The sequence below is a fragment of the Hypanus sabinus genome, chromosome 15 (assembly GCF_030144855.1).
Source record: "Hypanus sabinus isolate sHypSab1 chromosome 15, sHypSab1.hap1, whole genome shotgun sequence".
Taxonomy (NCBI): Eukaryota; Metazoa; Chordata; class Chondrichthyes; order Myliobatiformes; family Dasyatidae; genus Hypanus; species Hypanus sabinus.
In genome coordinates, this window is record NC_082720.1 from 81086916 (window position 1) to 81107663 (window position 20748).

At 40.1% G+C, this 20748-nt stretch overlaps 1 protein-coding gene across 1 annotated transcript in view; it reads left to right on the top strand.

Moving 5' to 3' along the window:
• The first annotated feature begins 6952 nt into the window (after window positions 1-6952).
• Window positions 6953-20748, top strand: part of LOC132405272 (organic cation/carnitine transporter 2-like) — a 46497-nt gene continuing 32701 nt past the window's right edge. Inside the window, exons 1-3 of the mRNA XM_059989951.1 lie at window positions 6953-7345; window positions 16304-16407; window positions 19640-19794. Of these exons, the coding sequence (XP_059845934.1) occupies window positions 6962-7345; window positions 16304-16407; window positions 19640-19794 (643 nt within the window). The 5' untranslated portion in view covers window positions 6953-6961. The remainder of the gene's footprint in view (window positions 7346-16303; window positions 16408-19639; window positions 19795-20748) is intronic.

Consider the following 20748-nt stretch of genomic DNA (forward strand, 5'->3'; position numbering starts at 1 on the left):
AACCTTCCTCTGTAACTCACTTTCTCAAGTCCCGGCACCATCCTTGTAAACCTTCTCTGCATTCTTTCAACATTATTAATATCCTTCTTGTAATTCGGTGACCAAAAGTGCACTCAATACTCCAAATTCAGCCTCACCAATGCCTTATACAACCTCACCATAACATTCCAACTCTTATATTCAATACTTTGATTTATAATGGCCAATGTACTAAAAGCTCTCTTTACTACCCTATCTACCTGTGATGCCACTTTTAAGGAATTTTGTGTCTGTACTTCCAGATCCCTCTATTCTATTGCACTCCTCAGTGCCCTACCATTTACCTTGTATGTTCTACCTTGGTTTTTCCTTCCAAAGTGCAACACCTCACACTTGTCTGTATTAAACTCCATCTGCCATTTTTCAGCCCATTTTTCCAGCTGGTCCAAATGCCTCTGCAAGCGTTGAAAACCTTCCTCACTGTCCACTCCACCTCCAATCATCAGCAAATTTGCTGATCCAATTTACCACATTATCACCCAGATCATTGATATAGATAACAAATAACAATGGACCCAGCACTGATCTCTGTGCCGCACCACTAGTCACAGGCCTCCACCCAGAGAAGCAGTCCTCCACTACCATTCTCTGACTTCTCCCACTGAGCCAATGTCTAATCCAGTTTACTACCTCACCATGTATACCCAGCGACTGAATCTTCCTAACTAACCTCCCATGCGAGGCCTTGTCAAAGGCCTTACTGAAGTCCACGTAGACAACATCCGCTGCCTTCCCTTCATCCATTTTCCTTGTAACATCCTCGAAAAACTCTAATAGATTTGTTAAATATGACCTACCATGCACAAAGCCGTGTTGACTCTGCCTAATATGTCCCTGTCTATCTAAATACTTGTAGATCCTATCTCTTAGTACTCCTTCCAATAATTTACCTACTACCAATGTCAAACTTACCGGCCTATAATTTCCTGGATTACTTTCAGAGCCTTTTTTAAACAACTGAATAACATGAGCTATCCTCCAATCCTCCAGCACCCCACCTGTAGATACCAACATTTTAAATATATCTGCTAGGGCCCCTGCAATTTCAACACTAGTCCCCTTCAAGGTCCAAGGGAATACCCTGTCAGGTCCTGGGGATTTATCTACTCTGATTTGCCTCAAGATAGCAAGCACCTCCTCCTCTTCAATCTGTATAGGTTCCATGACCTCACTTCTTGTTTGCCTTATTTCCATTGACTCCAGTTTACCAGTTTGCTTAGTAAATACAGATGCAAAAAACCCATTTAAGATCTCCCTCATTTCTTTTGGTTCCATACATAGCCAACCACTCTGATCTTCAAGAGAAATAATTTTATCCTTTACTATCCTTTTGCTCTTAATATACCTGTAGAAGCTCTTTGGATTATCCTTCACTTTGACTGCCAAAGCTACCTCATGTCTTCTTTTAGCCCTCCTGATTTCTTTCTTAAGTACTTTTTGCACTTTTTATACTCCTCAAGTACCTTATTTGCTCCCTGTTTCCTATACGTGTCATGCATCTCTCTCTTCTTCTTTATCAGAGTTCCAATATCCCTAGAGAACCAAAGTTCCTTATTCTTATTTTTCACTTTGCCTTTAATCCTGACATTTCTTTATCCTATCAAATCACTGACTTTAGAATGTAATTCTTTTCTATATTGTCTTCTAGTTCTCCATTTCAAACTTAATAAAATTCTATAATATAAATTATTTATTTTATTAAATTGGTTTCTATGACTACCCATTTAATTTGTGGCACAGTACGTCTCCTCCTGATGCCTGCTATCCTGCTCATTATTTACATCATAGCCAAATTATTAACCATCTGCAATTCCAAAATGTAATTCAGATTCAGATTTACTTAATCACATCGAAATATACAATAAAATGTCTGATTTGCGTTAACAGCGAACACACGCAAGGATGTACTGGGGTCAGCCCGAGATTTTGCAACACATTCCATCCCTAACATAATGTGCCTGCAATGCCTGGTGGAACTACATGGAACACAAAAGAATAGAACATACCCAGCAATGAAGCACCAACAGCGAAATCAAGTCTCATTCATTCCACACTCCCGCCCACCCTCTCACACACATATACAGCCTGTTGTTGCGTGAATGAAATCACTGGAGAGAGAGTTACTGGTAGATACAAAGCAGCTTCTTTATTCAACAAAACAAGGTACAGCAGGCATTCCGAGACGCTTCCTGTGGAAAGGTCTGCTGGCCCAGTGTGGGGCTCAATATTTGTTTGCTAAACACAAAGGAAAATCCCATAATTACAAAGTATAGACAATGCTTTCTTTTGAAGCTACAGTGGCATGCAAATGTTTAGGCATCCCTGGTCAAAATTTCTGTTATTGAGAATAGTTAAGAGAGTAGAAGATGAACTGATCTCCAAAATTCATAAAGTTAAAGATGAAACATTTTTTTCACCATCTTAAGAAAGTTTAGTGTATTTTTTTTGGAATAATTTTAGAGCGAAAAACAGGAAAGGAGCACCATGCAAAAGTTTGGGCACCCCAGGAGATTTGAGCTCTCAGATAACTTTTACAAAGCTCTCAGACCTTAACTAGCTTGTTAGGGCTATGGCTTGTTCACAGTCATCATTAGGAAAGACCAGGTGATGCAACTTACAAATCTTTATAAAGACCCTGACTCCTCAAACACTATCCCAACAATCAGCAGTCATAGGCTCCTCCAAGCAGCTGCCTAGCACTCTGAAAATTAAAATAAATGATGCCCACAAAGCAGGAGAAGGCTATAATAAGATAGTAAAACAGTGTCAGGTAGCTGTTTCCTCAGTTCATTATGTACTTAAGAAATGGTAGTTAACAGGAATGGTGCAAGTCAAGTTAAGGTCTGGAAGGGCAAGAAAACTTTCCGAGAGAACTACTCATAGGATTGCTAGAAAGGCAAATCAAAACCCTCGTTTGACTGTAAAAGACCTTCAGGAAGATTTAGCAGACTCTGAAGTGATGGTGCACTGTGCAGCAACACCTGCACAAATATGACCTTCATGGAAGATTCATCAGAAGAAAACCTTTCCTGCATCCTCACCACAAAATTCATCATCAGAAGTTTGCAAAGGAACATCTAAACAAGCCTGATGCAGTTTGGAAACAAATCCTGTAGACTGATGAAGTTAAAATAGAACTTTTTGGCCACAATGAGCAAAAGTATGTTTGGAGAAAAAAGGGTGCAGAATTTCATGAAAAGAATACCTCTCCAATTGTTAAGCACGGGGGTGGATCGTTCATGCTTTGGGCTTGTGTTGCAGCTAATGGCAAGGGGAACATTTCACTGGTAGAGGGAAGAATGAATTCAATTAAATGCCAGCCAATTCTGGAAGCAATCATCACACTGTCTGTAAAAAAGCTGAAGATGAATAGAGGATGGCTTCTACAACAGGATCATGATCCTAAACACAGCTCAAAATCCACAATGGACTACCTCAAGAGGCACAAGCTGAAGGTTTTGCCATGGTCCTCACAGTCCCCTAATCTAAACATCACCCAAAATCTGTGGATAGACCTCAAAAGAGCAGTGCATGCAAGATGGCCCAAGAATCTCACAGAACTAAAAGCCTTTTCCACCTCCACCCTCATCAAATCCGGACACCTTCCTCCCTCAGCCAAAAAAACTCATAATTCCCACACCCCGCTCAGCCCAGTTTTACCTCCTCCCCAAGATCCACAAGCCTGACTGTCCCAGCAGACCCATAGTTTCAGCCTGCTCCTGCCCCACTGAACTTGTGTCTGCCTACCTGGACTCCATTTTATCCCCCATAGTTCAGTCTCTCCCCACCTACATCCAGGATACATCCCATGCCCTTCACCTCTTCAATAACTTCCAATTCCCCGGCCCCGACCGCTTCATTTTTACCATGGATGTTCAATCCTTATACACCTCCATTGCCCATCAAGAAGGCCTCAAAGCCCACCGCTACTTTTTGGATAACAGACCCCACCAGTTCCCCAGCACCACCACAGTCCTCCGGTTGATGGAGCTTGTTCTAACTCTCAATAACTTCTCCTTTGGTTCTTCCCACTTTCTCCAGATCAAGGGCATAGCCATGGGCACACGCATGGGCCCCAGCTATGCCTGCCTCTTTGTGGGTTATGTGGAACAGTCTATGCTCCAAATCTATACTGGCACCACTCCCCAACTTTTCCTCCGCTACATCGACGACTACATTGGTGCTGCTTCCTGCACCCATGCTGTGCTCATCAATTTCATCAACTTTGCATCTAACTTTCACCCAACCCTTAAAATCACTTGGTCCATCTCGGACACTCCTCTCCCCTTTCTTTATCTCTGGAGACAGACTATCCACTGACATCTTCTACAAACCCACTGACTCCCATAACTATCTTGACTACACCTCTTCCCACCCTGCCCAATGCAAAAATGCCATTCCCTATTCCCAGTTCCTCTGTCTCCGCTGCATCTACTCCCAGGATGAGGCTTTCCATTCCAGGACTTCTCAAAAGTCCTCTTTCTTTCAGGATCATGGTTTCCCTTCTGACATCATCAAAGTTGCCCTCAACCACATCTCCTCCATTTCCCGCACTTCGGCCCTCAACCTATCCTCTACAACAGCGATGGAGTTCCCCTTGTCCTACCACCTCACCAGCCTCTGGATCCAGCACATTATCCTCCGCAACTTCCGCCACCTTCAACAGGACCCCACCACCCAGCACATCTTTCCCTCCCTACCCCTCTCAGCTTTTCACAGGGATGGTTCCCTCCATGACTACCTGGTCCACACATCCCTCCTCTCAGAACAACCTGGCACTTATCCCTGCAAGCACAAATGCTACACCTGTCCCCACACCTCCCCCCTTACCACCATTCTGGGCCCCAGACAGTCCTTCCAGGTGAGGCAACACTTCACCTGCGAGTCTGTTGGGGTTGTCTGTTGCATTCCTGTGCTCCCGGTGTGGCCTCCTCTACATCGGCGAGACCCAACGCAGATTGGGGGACCGCTTCATCGAGGACCTCCCAGTTGCCACCCACTTCAACTCTGCCTCTCATTCCCATCTAGATATGTCCATACATGGCCTCCTCTACTGCCATGATGAGGCCAAACTCAGGTTAGAGGAGCAACACCTCATCTACCGTCTGGGTAGCCCCCAGCCTGGTGGTATGAACATTGAATTCTCCAATTTCTGGTCATTCCCTCCCCCTCCCCCTTCCCCTATCCCAGGTCCCTCTCTGCCTCTCTCTTTCAACTTGCTGCTTCTTTATCTCTACAGTTCTTTCATGCTTATCCCCTCCCCCTCCCCCCTTTATCTTTCCTCTGATTGGTTTTCCACCTGGTGCCTCTAGGCCCTACCCCCTCCCCTATCTCTATTACTGGCTTCAGCCCTCTCTTCCCCCCCATTCCTGATGAAGGGTCTCTGCCCAAAACATTGGCAACTCTTTTCTCACGGATGCTGCCTGACCTGCTGAGTTCTTCCAGCGTTGTGTACGTATTCTTTGACCCACAGCAACTGCAGTTGTATTTTTGTGTTTTAAAAGCTTTTTGCAAGGAAGAACGGGCAAAAATACCCAAACAAGAATTGAAAGACTCTTAGCTGGCTACAGAAAGTGTTTACAAGCTGTGATACTTGCCAGAAGGGGGTGTTATTAAGTAATGACCATGCAGGGTGCCCAAACTTTGGGCCGTTTCCTTTTTTGTTATTTTGAAACTGTAAAGGATGGAAATAAAAAAGTAACCTTGCTTAAAACATTAATGAAATGTGTCATCTTTAACTTTATGCCTTTTGGATATCAGCTTTAATTCACTGAGCCATTCACAGTAACGGGAATTTTTACCAGGGGTGTCCAAACTTTTGCATGCCACTGTACATACAAACTTCACACCTTCAAGTTCACATCCATCCCACAGACGCCAACATCGTCTCTGGACCGGGATTCACAGTTTTTAGGAAATGCATTTTTCCAAATTAAATTCCCAATACATTGCCAGAACAGAAGACTGGCAGCCAAAGCCATTTGCTAAATGTAAATGACCTAAACCCAAAAATCACTCTAACACAGTCCCCAAAACCCTATCTTCAGTCTCCAGCAGATTCGTAGATTCGCAGGCACCGGACCCCGATTTGCCCGGTGGACTCATGGAGATTGGCAGACTGGGGGCTCTGACTGAACCAAGAACCAGATAGTTTTCACATACAACAGAAAGGCAATGGTGCTAAAACTGAAACAAGAGAACACACTGTGTATTTTCCTTGCATCCTTTAAATGCTTTGGTACTCGATCCAGCTGTGCACTGTATTAGTTCGTCGGAGAAAATATGCTGTTCCTTTTATCTTTTACTGCCACTGCTTCCCAATCTCGGATGATCGACGCAAACGATTTATGCTAATTGTTTCTAACATTACTTTTTTTTTGCAGCAAGTGCAAGCCTGCTGCACAAACACAGAGGTCTCAAACTTGGACTGAAACCTGCAGTTCCATCGCATCTCTAGAATCCATGTGGACTTCGGTGGTGGAATAGGATTTTCTGGGACTTCTCAAGTTAAAACGGTCATTTGCGCACACTGGCTGTCAATAGGTGACCGGTTCACGGAATTTGACTTTCTTTGCCATGATGGTTCTCATATCCTAAGTTATGGTATGAATAGGGCGTTGTGTTGAGTTTGCACTGCAGTTGAATCTGCATATAGTGATGGCATTGATTACCCAAGACATTCCTATCAGCAAGATGTGATAAGATCCCGGTGAAACAAAATAGACTTGTGTTTAGCGTTTTGTTGCGTACTACCAGAAACTGTTACCAGTCGTTAAACTGAATGACGAGTGGATTACTGAAGCAGAGAGACATATCACTCCTTAGTAAAAATGCGGCTCTGGTGCTACTGGTCCGCCCACCTCCGGTTAACGTTCCAAGTTTCGGGAAGAAAGTCGCTGTCTGCGCTGTAGCTGTCGCTAACATGCGGGATTACGATGAAGTTACCGCTTTCTTGGGAGTCTGGAGAACACATCAGAAACTCCTCTTCTCCCTTCTGAGTGTCAGCGTCATTCCGAATGGTTTCACCGGATTAAGCATAATTTTCGTCGGAGATGTCCCAGAACATCGCTGCTTAATTCCCGAGAATCTCAACCTCAGCGAAGCATGGAGGAACAGGACGATCCCGCTACAGGGTCCCGAACAACGGCGCAGCAAGTGCACTCGGTACCGGCTGGACGTGATACTGAACCTTTCGCAGACATTCCCCGACCCAGACTTCCTCAACGTGTCTGAGATCGAACAGGAACCGTGTCTGGATGGATGGGAGTACAGTAAGGAGCAGTACATCTCCACTATCGTCTCCGAGGTATGTTCTTGTGCCGGCAGCGGTTAGCCCAAGAATGATTTGTACAGTCTGTTATGATATGTTCAGATCTCTCAATACAACCCAGGTGCTTTCCGGATTTGACACAAACAATACATTTCACTGTATGTTTTGATGTACATGTGGCAAATAAAGCAAATCTTAAGCTTATTTTATTTAAACACACATAAAGAAACAAGTTTTTTTTAAATTCAGGGTCAATGAAGAACTTTGTTGACTATTTCTCTCCACACAGTTGAGCGACATGCTAAGTAATTCCAGCTTTTATTTGTTTCTGGTTTAGATTTCCAGCCTCAGTTGACTTGCTTTGAATCATCACGAATTAAATAATCTGCAATTTTTTATATATCAGCTAGCTTTGTTACCTATTCTGTTACCTATGCTGTACTTTAACTATTTTGCCAGTCTTTCCTCTTTAGTCCTCATAGAACCTTGGAGCTTCTTTAGCTGCATTGATCAGGAATTTTATTGCTGCACGTCTTTGCGCATCCGATGCCTTCTACGCATTAGATTTCTACGGATAGAAAAAGATATCAATGCTTTAATGCTGCTATCATTTAGTTTTAGGATAACCAAATAGAAGTAATGTGTCTTTGAGGATACTCAGTTTTAACAAGACTTCTGTAACAATGGTGACATCTAACATGAGGTATGTGGATGCCTCTGAAATTCCAGCAGCACAACTTTTGCCAGCAGGCTTCAATCATCATGGAATTTTACTGAGGTAGTGTGCGAAGTAAAAAGAGCTTGAAGCCTTTTAAAGCTTTCGATGGACTTCAATCATAAAAAAATATTAGGCACTTGGCAAAGGCCAATAAAAAGAATTTAAGTTTAAGATGAGCAGCCATTGTGTTAGTGGGCTAGCATTAGAGGGCTTTAGCTCAATAGACTTGGCCAAGAAGTGATGTGTAAATTTTGGGTGAGCTCTATTCAATTTCTATCTTCTTTGGTCTATTCATGCTCAACTAGTGCACTGAACATGGGTCCAGGGTCAGTGTTGTAAACTTCTTGTGAGATATGGGAACTCTGGGAGACCTCTATTAGGAGAGGGAAAGGGAAGAGGCTCCAGTGGCTGTTCCCTTCAACAATAAGTATATGGGGGAATGATCTACCAGGGAAAGCCAGAGCAACTGGATCTCCGGCACTGAGTCTGCTTTTGTGGTTCAGAAAGAAAGTTGGGAGAAGAAGGATTCTATAGTTACAGGAACAGACAGGAGATTCTGTAGAAGTGAAAGAGACATCCTCATGGCATGTTGCCAGCCAGATGACAGGGTCAGCGCCGTCTCAGATCTCATCCACAGCATTCTGAAGGAGGCGAGTGAACAGCAAGAAGTTGTGGTACAGTTAGTAACCAATGATATAGGGAGAAAAAGGCATTAAAGAGAGAAGATAGTGAGTTAGGTAGAAAACTAAAATCTGGATTGCTGCCTGCCCTGCATCAGTGAGGGGAAGAATAGAATTTTTTGGCAGATGAATGCATGGCTGTGAAACTGGTATGTGTGCATGGTGTCAGATTTCTAGATCACTGCGATCACTTCTGGGCTGAGTTACACCTGAACTCAAGGGGGACCAGTATCCTTGCGGGCAGGTGTGTTTGAGCAGTTGGAGATTGTTTAAACATTTTTCGGGGAATGCAAATTGGAATGATAGGACAGAGGGTGGAGCCATTGATGTACAAGTAGATGCAGTGGGCAGTGAAACTGTGAGGAAGGATAGGCAGATGATAGAGCAAAATAGCGGTCAGTGGGATGGGTCGGACTAACTAGTAGGTCAGCAGTTCAACAGTTAGGAAAATCAAGGATAAAGTAAAAGAGAAGGAGATTGTAGGAGAGATTACGAAAGTCTAGTGTAAGTTAAAAGGCAAAAAGTTTAGGAAAAGATAAGAATTGAAATTCCGGTAATAAGGGGGCAAAATTGAAAAGGGTGATAAATACAGGACAAGGTGCTATATTTGAATGCATATAGTAATGGAATAACTTAACCAATCTTGTAGTGCAGGTAAATTTTGGGCATGCTTGAGTTGTGTTTAAAGGAAGATCATAGTTGGGTACTTATCATCCAAGATATACATTGTATCAAAATGACAAGCAGGTATATAGAGGGAATGGTGTGGTTCTGTTGGTAAAAATGAAATCAATCCTTAGAAAGGGGTGACGTAGGATGGGAATATGTAGAATTCTTGTTAGTAGAGTTAAGAAAATGCAAGGATAAAATGACCCTGATGGGAGTTTTATACAGGGAGGACTCCAAACAGTAGTCAGGATGTGAGGCTACAAATTACGACAGGAGTCAGAAAAGGCATGTAAAAAGAGTAATGTTCCAATAGTCATGGGGTATTTCAATATGCAGGTAGATTGGGAAAATCAGGTTGGTGCTGGATCCCAAGAGAAAGAACTCATAGAATGCCTATTAATTGGCTTTTTAGAGCAGCCCATAGTTGAACCCTCTAGGGAAAAGTTGATTCTGGATAGCCAACAAAACTACCTATACAATATCCATGTTCTTCGATTTCCCTCATAGTCAATTACCTGTCCAAAAGTCTCTTAAAAGTCCCCAAATATATCTTCCTCAACCACTACCCTAGGCTCTGCATTCTTGGCACCCATCACACTGTGTAAAAAATTTGCCCCTCACACCTCCTTTGAACTTACACCTTCTCACACTAAATGGATGCCTTCTGGTATTAGACATTTCAACCTTGGGAAAAAGATTCTGTATGTCTACTCTATGTCTCTCATAATTGTCGCATAGTTAATATTTCAGTAATATTTGAGTAATATTATAAGTATCTAATATGATTAAGCATTCTTGCTCATTTAAATAATTTGTTGTGTGTTATATGTAAACATGTAATTGGCATACGTCAGTCATCACACCACCGCATGATGTGCGCACCTCACTTAAAATAAAAAACAAAGTTGAACTCGCCTTCTCAGCTTCTTGTTTTACTTTTAATTAATTTTTATGTTTTTGAGTTATAAAGCATATCAGTAAGGATGAGTAAGTTTTAAACCAACTGGTGACCTGTGCCTAGCTGTTGAAATGTAATGAGATGTTTGAACTTGTTTTAAAGTGCAGTGAGACATCTGAGATTTTTTTAAAAAGCAGCACAGCGCCAGTTCTTTGCACAAGGAAAGACGATTAACTAAAAAGAAGGCAGAAAATGGAAGTATTCACAGGTTCATCAACAGTGAGTACTGGTGATAATAAGCATTAAAATGAGCAGAAATGCCTGGCTACATTGGAAAGATTGACACATTAGATTACATAAAAGATAACTGGAATATGTATATTGAACAGATTATGCGGTATTTTAAAGCAAATAATGTAGTTAACAAGAAACAAGTACCAATTATTTTAAGTGCATTGGATGTAAAGACATATACAGTAGTGTTTTTTTTAAGAGAGCTCCTTATTGGAATTCCTTATTGATCCCAAAGGAAATTACAGTGTCACAGTAACATTACAAATGCACAGATATATAAATAATCAAATATTAGCAGAGAAGTAAGAAAGAATTAAAAATAACCTACCTCAAACAGTTTAACAGGAGGGGGGACATCACTTCCATGGCTATAGGTTGACTCATTATAAACAGTAGCTAGTCTGCCTGAACACATTGTGTTACCGTTGTAGCAGGGGTTCACATACACCAGACCAGTGCAGGGCTAAAGATGAAATGTGTAGAAAATTCAACGTTAGGACGCATATAAATTTTGTCAGTCAGACAAAAATAAATGGACTGTACAGGGGAGATAAAAAAAGACTAAAAAAATCAAGTTGCTGTTTCAAAAATAGCACTAATCTGCACACTGTTGATGAAAATTCAGATAATGACATGAGTCACACAAGGCTGGCTAGCCTTGAGATTTACTATGTGAAAACTAGAGGAGACATACAATATGGCTTACACCAGAAGTTAATTAAAATGGAATTGGACACAGCTCGGCAGTTTCAGTCATTCAACAAAATGAGTTTGAATGACTTTTCAAAGATACTGCAGATACCCAATTAAGAACTCTATTGGCAAAAAAATTACCTTTGTAACAGTGAAATACGACAACCAACAAGCCTCAGTCGGCTTATGTATGGTAGAAACAGGAGGGTCAACACCGTAGGTTCATGAGTGGCTGAGATAACTACAACTTGATTGGAAACTTATCGACCATTTTCATGCCGCATCACCTTCATTAGAGTAAACTGAAAGTGAATTAAGAAAGGAATAGGATGGTGCCAAAACTATTTCCATGTTGTACACCATGAACCATTGTCCAACTGGGGAAAAACGAGTGTTGGTGTCAACCTCCATGCTACTGGTTGGAAAGCATATTGGATCAAGGAGCTCAGAGGAATTGTGAAAGTGATGAATGCAGAGGTCTGACTACAACAGTTTAGGGATGCAATTTATCTGAGAAAGCTTCTGATATGTTAATCTGGCAGTTACTTGTAAAATGTGGCTTGGTTATAAGATAAAAGAGAGTCCACAGAACTTCAGGAAATTTGCAAGTATTCGGTTTTTGTGAAAATAATGAAGCAAAACCTACTCTGCATGCATTAGGGTTATTGCATGAACTTCAAATGGGAGACAAAAAGCTGCTTGTAAAAGTAAATACACACAAAATCCTAGAAGAATTGCAACATCTATCAGATTGAATAGACAGTTGATCATTTTTGGGCCAAGACCCTTTTCAGGATTGGAAAGGAAGGGGCAAAGACATCAGAATAAAAAGATGAGGGTGGGGAAGGAGGATAGCTAGAAGGTGATTAGTGAAGTCAAGTATATAGGAAAGATAAAGGGCTCAAGAGGAAGGAAAGGCTGGATGAATGGAAGGCCAAAAAGAAAAGAATCAATGAAGATACAAAAACAGAAGATTCATCAAATGATGTTCTGAATGAGGAAACCAAGAGAGAGATCAGACCTGCAGATCAGAGTGAGAACAAGAGAGAAAGAAGCTGGGACCAGGAGAGAAGCAAGGATCAAAGTAGATCGAACGAGACTCACCGAGAAAAAAAAAAGAAAGATGTACAGAGCTGTCAGGTCCACTTCCTACAGTGTCGGAGTCATCTCTTACAACCACCATGGAGGAGGTCCCAGGACTGCGATTGTGCTGACAGCCATAAATCTCAGCTGCCTTGCAGAGTGACCTCCCTTGGCAGGAAAGATGTTATCTCAAAGAATAAGAAAACCATCACAACAATTACATCTTTAGGCCTGAATGGGACAATTTAAAAGTTACTCTGCTGTAGATGTCTATACAGTAGTTGTATTATATAGTATACTATGTATATAGTTGAGATGCATTTTCTATTGAGTTGGAGTTTATGGCTCAGCAAGGAGCAGTTTTGTGTATTTAATTTTTAAATAATATTTCAGTGGTATTGTTTGATTAAACTACTTGTTCATTTAAATAATGCATTATGGGTTATATGTAAAAGTATGTGAATAGAATACGTCATCACGCTACCATGTGATACATGCATGCCTTGCTTAAAGTTGGACTCACATTCCTCACTCCTTGTTTTCATTTCAATTAGTTTTTATGTTCTTGAGTTAGAAAACATAGCAATAATCTTATAAATCTCGATCAGATCTCCCCTCAGCCTCAACAATTCAAGAGAAAAAAAAACTCAAGACAAGCCCAAGTTTGTCCATTCTCTCATTATAGCACATGCCCTCTAACCCAGGCAGCATCTGGGAAATCTCTTCTCCACCCTATCCAAAGCCTCCACATCCTTCATATAATGGGGGCCACCAAAACGATATGCAATATTCCAGATGCACCTAACCAGGGTTTTTATAAAACTGCAACATTACTTCTTGACTTTTGAACTCAATGCCTCAACTAAAAAAAGCAAACAGACCACATGCCTTCTTAACCACCCTATCAATCTATGTTGCAACTTTCAGGGAACTATGAACTGGACTCCAAGATCCCATCAGTTCAACAAACTTAATGAGGCAATGAACCAGATTTTATTAGGGAGCTTAATGAACCCTTACTTGAACCCTGATCAAGTGGTGATCATAATATGATGGAATTTACCTGCAGTTTGATAGGGAGAAGCTCAAATCAAATGTTTAAGTATTACAATGGAGTAAAGGTATCTACAGAGGCATGAGAGAGGAGCTAGCCAAAGTTGATAGTTAGGGGATATCAGCTGGAATTTTTGGGAACAATTTAGAAGGCATAGGATAGATATATCAAAAAGAAGAAAGAATATTCTAAAGATAAGATGAGACAATTGTGGCTGACAAGGGAAGTCAAAGATGGCATATAAGCAGAAGAGAGGGAAAATTAGTGGCAGTCTAGAAATTAGGAGGCTTTCTAACAACAGACGGCAACTAAAAACAATAAGGAGGGAAAAGATGAAATATGAAGTTAAGATAGCCAATAATATAACAAATAATATAACAGAGGATACCAAAAGTTTTTTTGCACACATTTAAAGATTAAAATAGAGACAAGAGTGGATATCACCCTTCTGGAATATGACACTTGGGAGGTGGTAATAGGGGACATAGAAACATTGGCCAAACATAATAAGCATTGTGTGTCAGAATTCACTGTGGAATATACCAACAGCACACCAGAAATTGGAGAGTGTCAGGGGTGGAAGTGAGTGCAGTTGCTGTTACCAAGGAGAAGGTGCTTGGGAAGCTGAAAGGTAAGAAGGTAGTTAAATCAATTGGACCAGGTGTACTATTTCCCATGCTTCCGAAGTAGATAGCTGAAGAGACCATACAGGCATTATTACTCATCTTTGAAGAATCACTACATTCTGGACTGGTACCCAATGACTGGAAAGTTGAAAATATGGTCCCAGTCTTCAAGAAAGGAGGGAGGCAAAAGACAGAAATTTATAGGCTAGTTAATCTGACTTCAATACTTGGCAAAATGTTAGTCATTATTAAGGATGAGGTTTCAAGGTACTTGGAAGCACATGATTGTAAAGGCTAAGTCAGCATGATTTCTTTAAGGGGAAATCGTGCATGACAATTCTGTAGGAATTTTTTGAGGAAATAGTAGGCTAGATAGACAAGCGAGAGCCAGTGGTTATTGACACTTGGAATTTCAGAAGGCTGTTGGCAAGGTGTAGTGCATAAGACTGCAAAACAAAATTACAGTCAGGCTGTTACAGGAAAGATGATAACCTAAATAGAAGATTGACTAACTGGTAGGAAGCAAAAATGGGAATAAAGGGGGCCTTTTCTGGTTGGCTGCCAGTGATGAGTGGCATTCTGCAGTGATTGCTGTTGGGACTGCATCTTTTCACATTATATGTCAATGATGGAATTGTTGGCTTTGGGGCCAAGTTTGCAAAAGACACAAAGATAGGTGGAAGAGCAGGGAACGTTGATGAAGGAGGGGTTCTGCAGAAGCACTTAAAATGATTAGGAGAATGGGCAAAGAAATTGGATATGAAAGATAGTGGATAGAAGTATATGGTCATACACTTTGGAAAAAGGAATGAAGGCATAGACTACTTTCTAAACAGGAAGAGAACTCATAAATCAGAGGTGCAAGTGGTCTTGTGAGTTCTAAAAGTTAACTTGCTGCTTGGGTGGTGATAAGGAAGGCAAATGCAATGTTAGCATTAATTTTGAGAGGATCAGAATATAAAAGCAAGGATGTAAATTTGATAGTTTATAAGGTAATGGTCAGACTGCTCAAGGAGTTTTGTGAAAAGTTTTGGTCCTCTTAACTAAGAGAGGATGTGCTGGCATTGAAGAGGGTGCAGAGGAGTTTGTTGAGAATGATTCCAGGAATGAAAGGATTCACATATGATGAGTGTTTGAGAGTTCTGGATCTGTACTTGCTGGAGTTTAGAAGAATTAAGGGGGACCTCATTGAAACTTTCTGATATTGAAAGGCATTGATAAAGTGGATGTGGAGAGGATGTTTCATACAGTGGGAGCATCTAAGACCAGAAGACACAACTTCTGAGTGAAAGTTAATGCTTTAGAGAAGAGACGAGGAGAAATTTCTCTCACTAGAGGGTGGTGAATCAATGGAATTCATTGTTACAGATGCCAGTGAAGGCCAAGTTATTTGGTATATTTAAAGCGAATGTTGACAGTTTCTTGATTAGTAAGAGCGTCAAAAATTATGGGAAGAAAGCAGGAGAATCAGGATCAGCTGGATAATAAATCAGCCATGATGGAATTGCAGAGCAGATTCAACAAGATGAATGGCCAAATTCTGTTCCTATATTTTATGGTCTTATAGTCTTTTGCACAAGTGATAAAATGTAAGAATTGTAAGCTGTTTGAACCTCAGTGCATCAGTTCATCCAGTAAGTTAATATCCCAGCAGACATTTCCATCCACCGTCTTCTGGTCTGCAGGAAGATAACCCTACAAGACTGAGATTTGGGCACTCATGTTAAATCAAAGCTATCAGCATAAGTCCAAAAGCAAGGTAAGTAGAAGGAGGAGAGAGGAATGGAAGGCCATGCACTTGGACTGGATGAAAGTTGAGTGAAAGGAAGCAAATGTGCAGTATTGACCAACTAATAAGTGTTTGTAATATTTCAGGTCTATGTAAATACTCTTAATCTGATAAACTGAGTGAATTTATGATTGAACAATTACAGTGTTTATTAAGTAAAGGGAACTGTTTTAAATGAACAGGAAATTTTTTATAGTTTTTAAAATATCCATGCTGTATTTTCAGAAGGGAGAAACCCAGGACCACCTCTGAGAAAGCTTACAATCTTTCCCATGGAAAAACTTGTGTTAGGATATTAACTTTTGTGAAAACAGATCTTACACTTCATTACTGATATTGTCATTAGTTCTTCATGTGTCCATAGTCATATTATTGCCACTGAATAATTATTACTATTGAAATTAGGCTGACATTATAACTGGTTCAGTGGGTGTAACAAGTTGTGCCTGCAATTGCAGAAGGCCATACATTTGAATTTTTTGCATTTCAGTGGGACTTGGTATGTAACAATGACTGGAAAGAACCATTCGTTACGTCAGTATACTTCATGGGAATGTTAGTAGGTTCCATTAGTTTTGGAATATTATCAGACAGGTGAGTTTTTTCTTATCCTAGTGTACTTATCATACCTACTGTTACCTCTATCACCTTCTCACATCAAAGCAAGATACAAGATCCTAGTTAATTAAGTGATTTAATAAAATACAGTGGTTAAATTAATAATAAAGATGACTATCAAATAGTTTTTATTCTGGAAGTTGCATTGTATGAAGTTGTACTTCTGTATTAACCCATAAATTAGCATGTTATCATTTCTAATTTACTTAGAAATTGATTTGTTTATTGAGAGATACTGTTCAGAATAGGCCCTTCAAGCTCTTTGAGCTGTGCCCGCAGCAACACCTGATTTAACCTTAGCCTAATAACAGGACATTTTATAATGACCAATTAACCTACTAACTGGTACATTTTTGGACTGTGGGAGAAAACCAGAGCATCTGGAGGGAAACATACATTCCACAGTACAAGCTCCTTACAGAGGATACTGTAAGCTCTGAGCTCCAACACCCAGAGCTGTAATAGTGCCATGCTAACCGCTATGCTATTGTGGCGGGTACCAATCGTCCTGACCCCATTTCCATTCATTCTGCACTGGGTGCCTTTGAGATCCTGCAGGCACTCTTGAAATTGCGTTCAAAAGTTCAAAGAAGATTTATTATAAGGTATAATACTTATACTATTGAAATTATTCACAAGTATTCACAAGAAAAAAATAATACAATAGAATTTTATGAAAAAAATCATAAACAGATTAAAACTGATATACAACCAATGTGCAAAAGATGACAAACTGCACAAATAAAAGTAATACTGAGAACATGAGGGAGAAAGATTCCTTGAAAACAAATTTGTAAATCACAGAATCAGTTCAGACTAGTAGTGAATGAAGTTGTCCATCCCTGTTCAGGAGTAGGATGGCTGTAGGGTAATAACAGGTCCTGAACCAAATGCTGTGGGAGCTAAAGTCATTGTACCTCCTGACAGATGTTAGGAGCAGAATGAAGGCATGCTGAATTATAAATACCTCAATATCCAGCATTGTTTTTTCTTGTACTCCCATTTTTTATTGGAGCTGAGAAGGATTATACCTTCATAAAGACATCTTGGAGTCCATGAGGGTTTCATTCTGAGTTAATTTTAGCCTTTTCATTATGTGCTTATAACAACGTGCCAGGTTGATTATGACTTTACATGGATTTTTTTTAACCTCACCAGAACTTTTGATGTCATTAGTCAAGGAGAGACAAAGGATAACCCTGTCCAAATTCTGCTGTGCACCAAAAGACATTTCCATCTTATTTTTGCTCCACCAAATCATGATATTAAATAACAGAACCATTCTCACTGAAGTCTGACATCAAGGAAGGCAATGCCATAACCCCACAACTTTTTTCAACCTTGCTCAAAGTTTAATTTTATTTTCAAAGTATGCATGTACAATATAATTCTGATATTTGCCTCCTCCAGATAGTCATTAAAAACAGAAAGACTACAGGTATTGATGAAAGAAAAGGCATCAACTACCCCCACCCTGGCATGAAAAATGAAAGAAAACTTGCAGACCCTACAATCTTCAACCGCTGGGAAACAACAGCAACAATAGTAGTCCCTAAACCCCCACACTTACAGAAAAGAAAAGCAACTGTAGCACCAAACCCCCCAATACCCACTCTTACACACAAAAATTAGCAGATATCCTACCCACCAAATGGCCACAGAAAGAAAACCATGAAAATTGAAGAAAACAAATATAAAATATGGTCCTATAATCACATAAATCTCAGAATATTGGAAACTTTTTTGCTGCATATGAGGACAGCAGCCATACGAACTCTGTCCTTTCATTAAGAGTGAACTCCCATCCAGGGTTGAATGCACCGCTAGGGTTTCTGACCCCTCCCGTTTGCAGCTCACCTCTGACAAGTTTTACAAGGGAATTGAGCTGAGAAACGATTTGACCTTCAGCAATTATACTCCATAAAGAAAGTTACCCACACTTCAATGATGCTTGATGAGACCCAGGTCCAAGTCATTATCAGTGTTTGTGAGAATATAAGCATTTCAGACAATATCCATTATGTTATATACCATCTTGTCCCTGTTGTGCTTTGTGTCCCTTCAACCCTAAAGATTCATGGTGAAAGCTGAGAAAACATGGACCACATCCTTTATCTTGGAAGACACATATTGACAAAAGCGGACCACTGATTTCAAGTGCCAATACAACATTTGAGAGAGGAAAGCTCCTAGGAATCCCTACCCCAAGATTGCTCCAAGTGGTGAAGAAGGATTTGAGATGGTATTAGGAACTTCACTCCCATACATCTGGAGAACATGGAGGATATGTATTACCAAGTGTAACATTGTGGAGAACCTCATAAACCACACATCTGTGGAAGTGTCTACAATTTCCTCATTGATTTAATTAACCACCTCAGAACCCACAAAACCAAAGTAGAACTAATGCATCCTCCATCCAAAGTGGCTGATTATGAAAGTCATTCATTCCTTGTGGAAATTAATCAGAAGCAGAAATGTAAATTAAACTACCTATTTGTGTGCATGGCTGGTTAAGTAATTGAGAGAAAGTATATCTTTATGTAGATTGATAAATGTGAGATTTTGAATGTGCTTAACCTCATGCATAGTGGCTATTTTATTAGCTATACCTGTACATCTGCTCATTAATGCAAATAACTAATCAGCCAATCATGTGGCAGCAATTCAGTGCATAAAAGCATGAACACCTGGTCATGAGGTTCAGTTGTTGCTCAGACCAAACATCAGAATGGGTATCAGATTGATTTTGATCATGAATGACTGTTTGAGCCAGATGGGCTGGTTTGACTATTTCAGAAACTGTTGATCTGCTGGGATTTTCATACACGGTATCCTATAGAGTTTACAGAGAATGGTGTAAAAACCAGAAGTCCCAAATATAAAACATACAGAGCGCAGCAGTTCTGTTGGTGAAAGTCTCTTGTTAATGAGAGAGGTAGGAAGTGAATGGATGAACTGGTTGAAGCTGACGGGAAGGTGACAATAATTCATATAATCATGCATTACAACTGTAGTGTGTGGAAGAGCATTTCTGAATGCACAGTACATTGAACCTTAAATTGAATAGGCTACAGAAGCAGAAGACTACAAACACACTTAGTAGCAATTTTATTATGTTTAGGAGCTACCTAATAAAGTTGCCACTGATGGTATATTTTATTATAAGTGTGCAGTGCTGTATATAACTGTTTATTTTGTTTTCCAGGTTTGGGAGGAAAATTGTTATGTTTGGGACAATGGTGCTACAGATTACATTCAATGTGCTTATCACATTCTCACCAAACTTAGAAATCTTCTGCCTGATTAATTTCTTCAAAGGTTTTGGTGAGGTCTCAAATTTTGTGGCTGCCTTTGTTCTTGGTGAGTATCTATGTTAGTCAGTCTATTTCTTTTTCTACACAATAATTATGTTACTCTTGGTAAGAAATTCCAGCAACTACAAAAAGGGAACAAGATCTAACTCAATATCTTTTTGTTTTACTGGAGATTTATCAAGTTCAGAGTTAAATCTGTGTATTTTGAGGTGCTCTCCTGTAAAATATCTAATCTCTGGAGATTGCAGTCCCAGTAAACTTGATCTGTCCTTTTATGGCAAAGCCACCACCTCTGGAAGGTGTCTAGTGAATCTTCAATGCACTCCCTCTTTAGCAAGGACATCCTTTCTTAGATAAGGAGAACAAAAACTGTGCAAAACATGTAGGAATGGCCTCACTGAGCCCTACTACATTTGCATTAAGACCTGCATACTCCTGAGTTAAATTTCTTGTAATAATAACCAACATTTCATTATTTGCCTCTTCAATTTTTGCTGCACCTGGTCATTGACCTTCAGCAAGTGTAAAGGAAAATCCCTTTGATCAACAACAGTATCTGATCTCTCACCATTTAACCAATATTATCCTTTTCCACTATGTGTACTATAGTCGATAACTTCATATATTTCCATATTATACTCCATTTGCAATGTTTTCATCCACTTCAACTTGTCTACATCCTAATGAAGCTGCTTTACATCTTTCTTTGTGCTTGGAATCCTACCTAGTTTAATATTAACAACAATCTTGCCTACATTACATCTGCTCCTCTCAGTTAAATCACTGATATGAAAGAAATGAGGCTTAGATCAATAGCAAGATTTGTACAGGAAGACTATGGAGAGAGATGTAAGAAGAAGAAATGCAGCAAAGTCAGAGATAAAGAAGGTTTTACTAAAGTGGGAAGGTGCACACAGTTCGATCTTCAGTCCAGGAATGAACATCCTAATGGAATACATAGAATATAGAAAATAGAACATTACAGCACAGTACAGGCCCT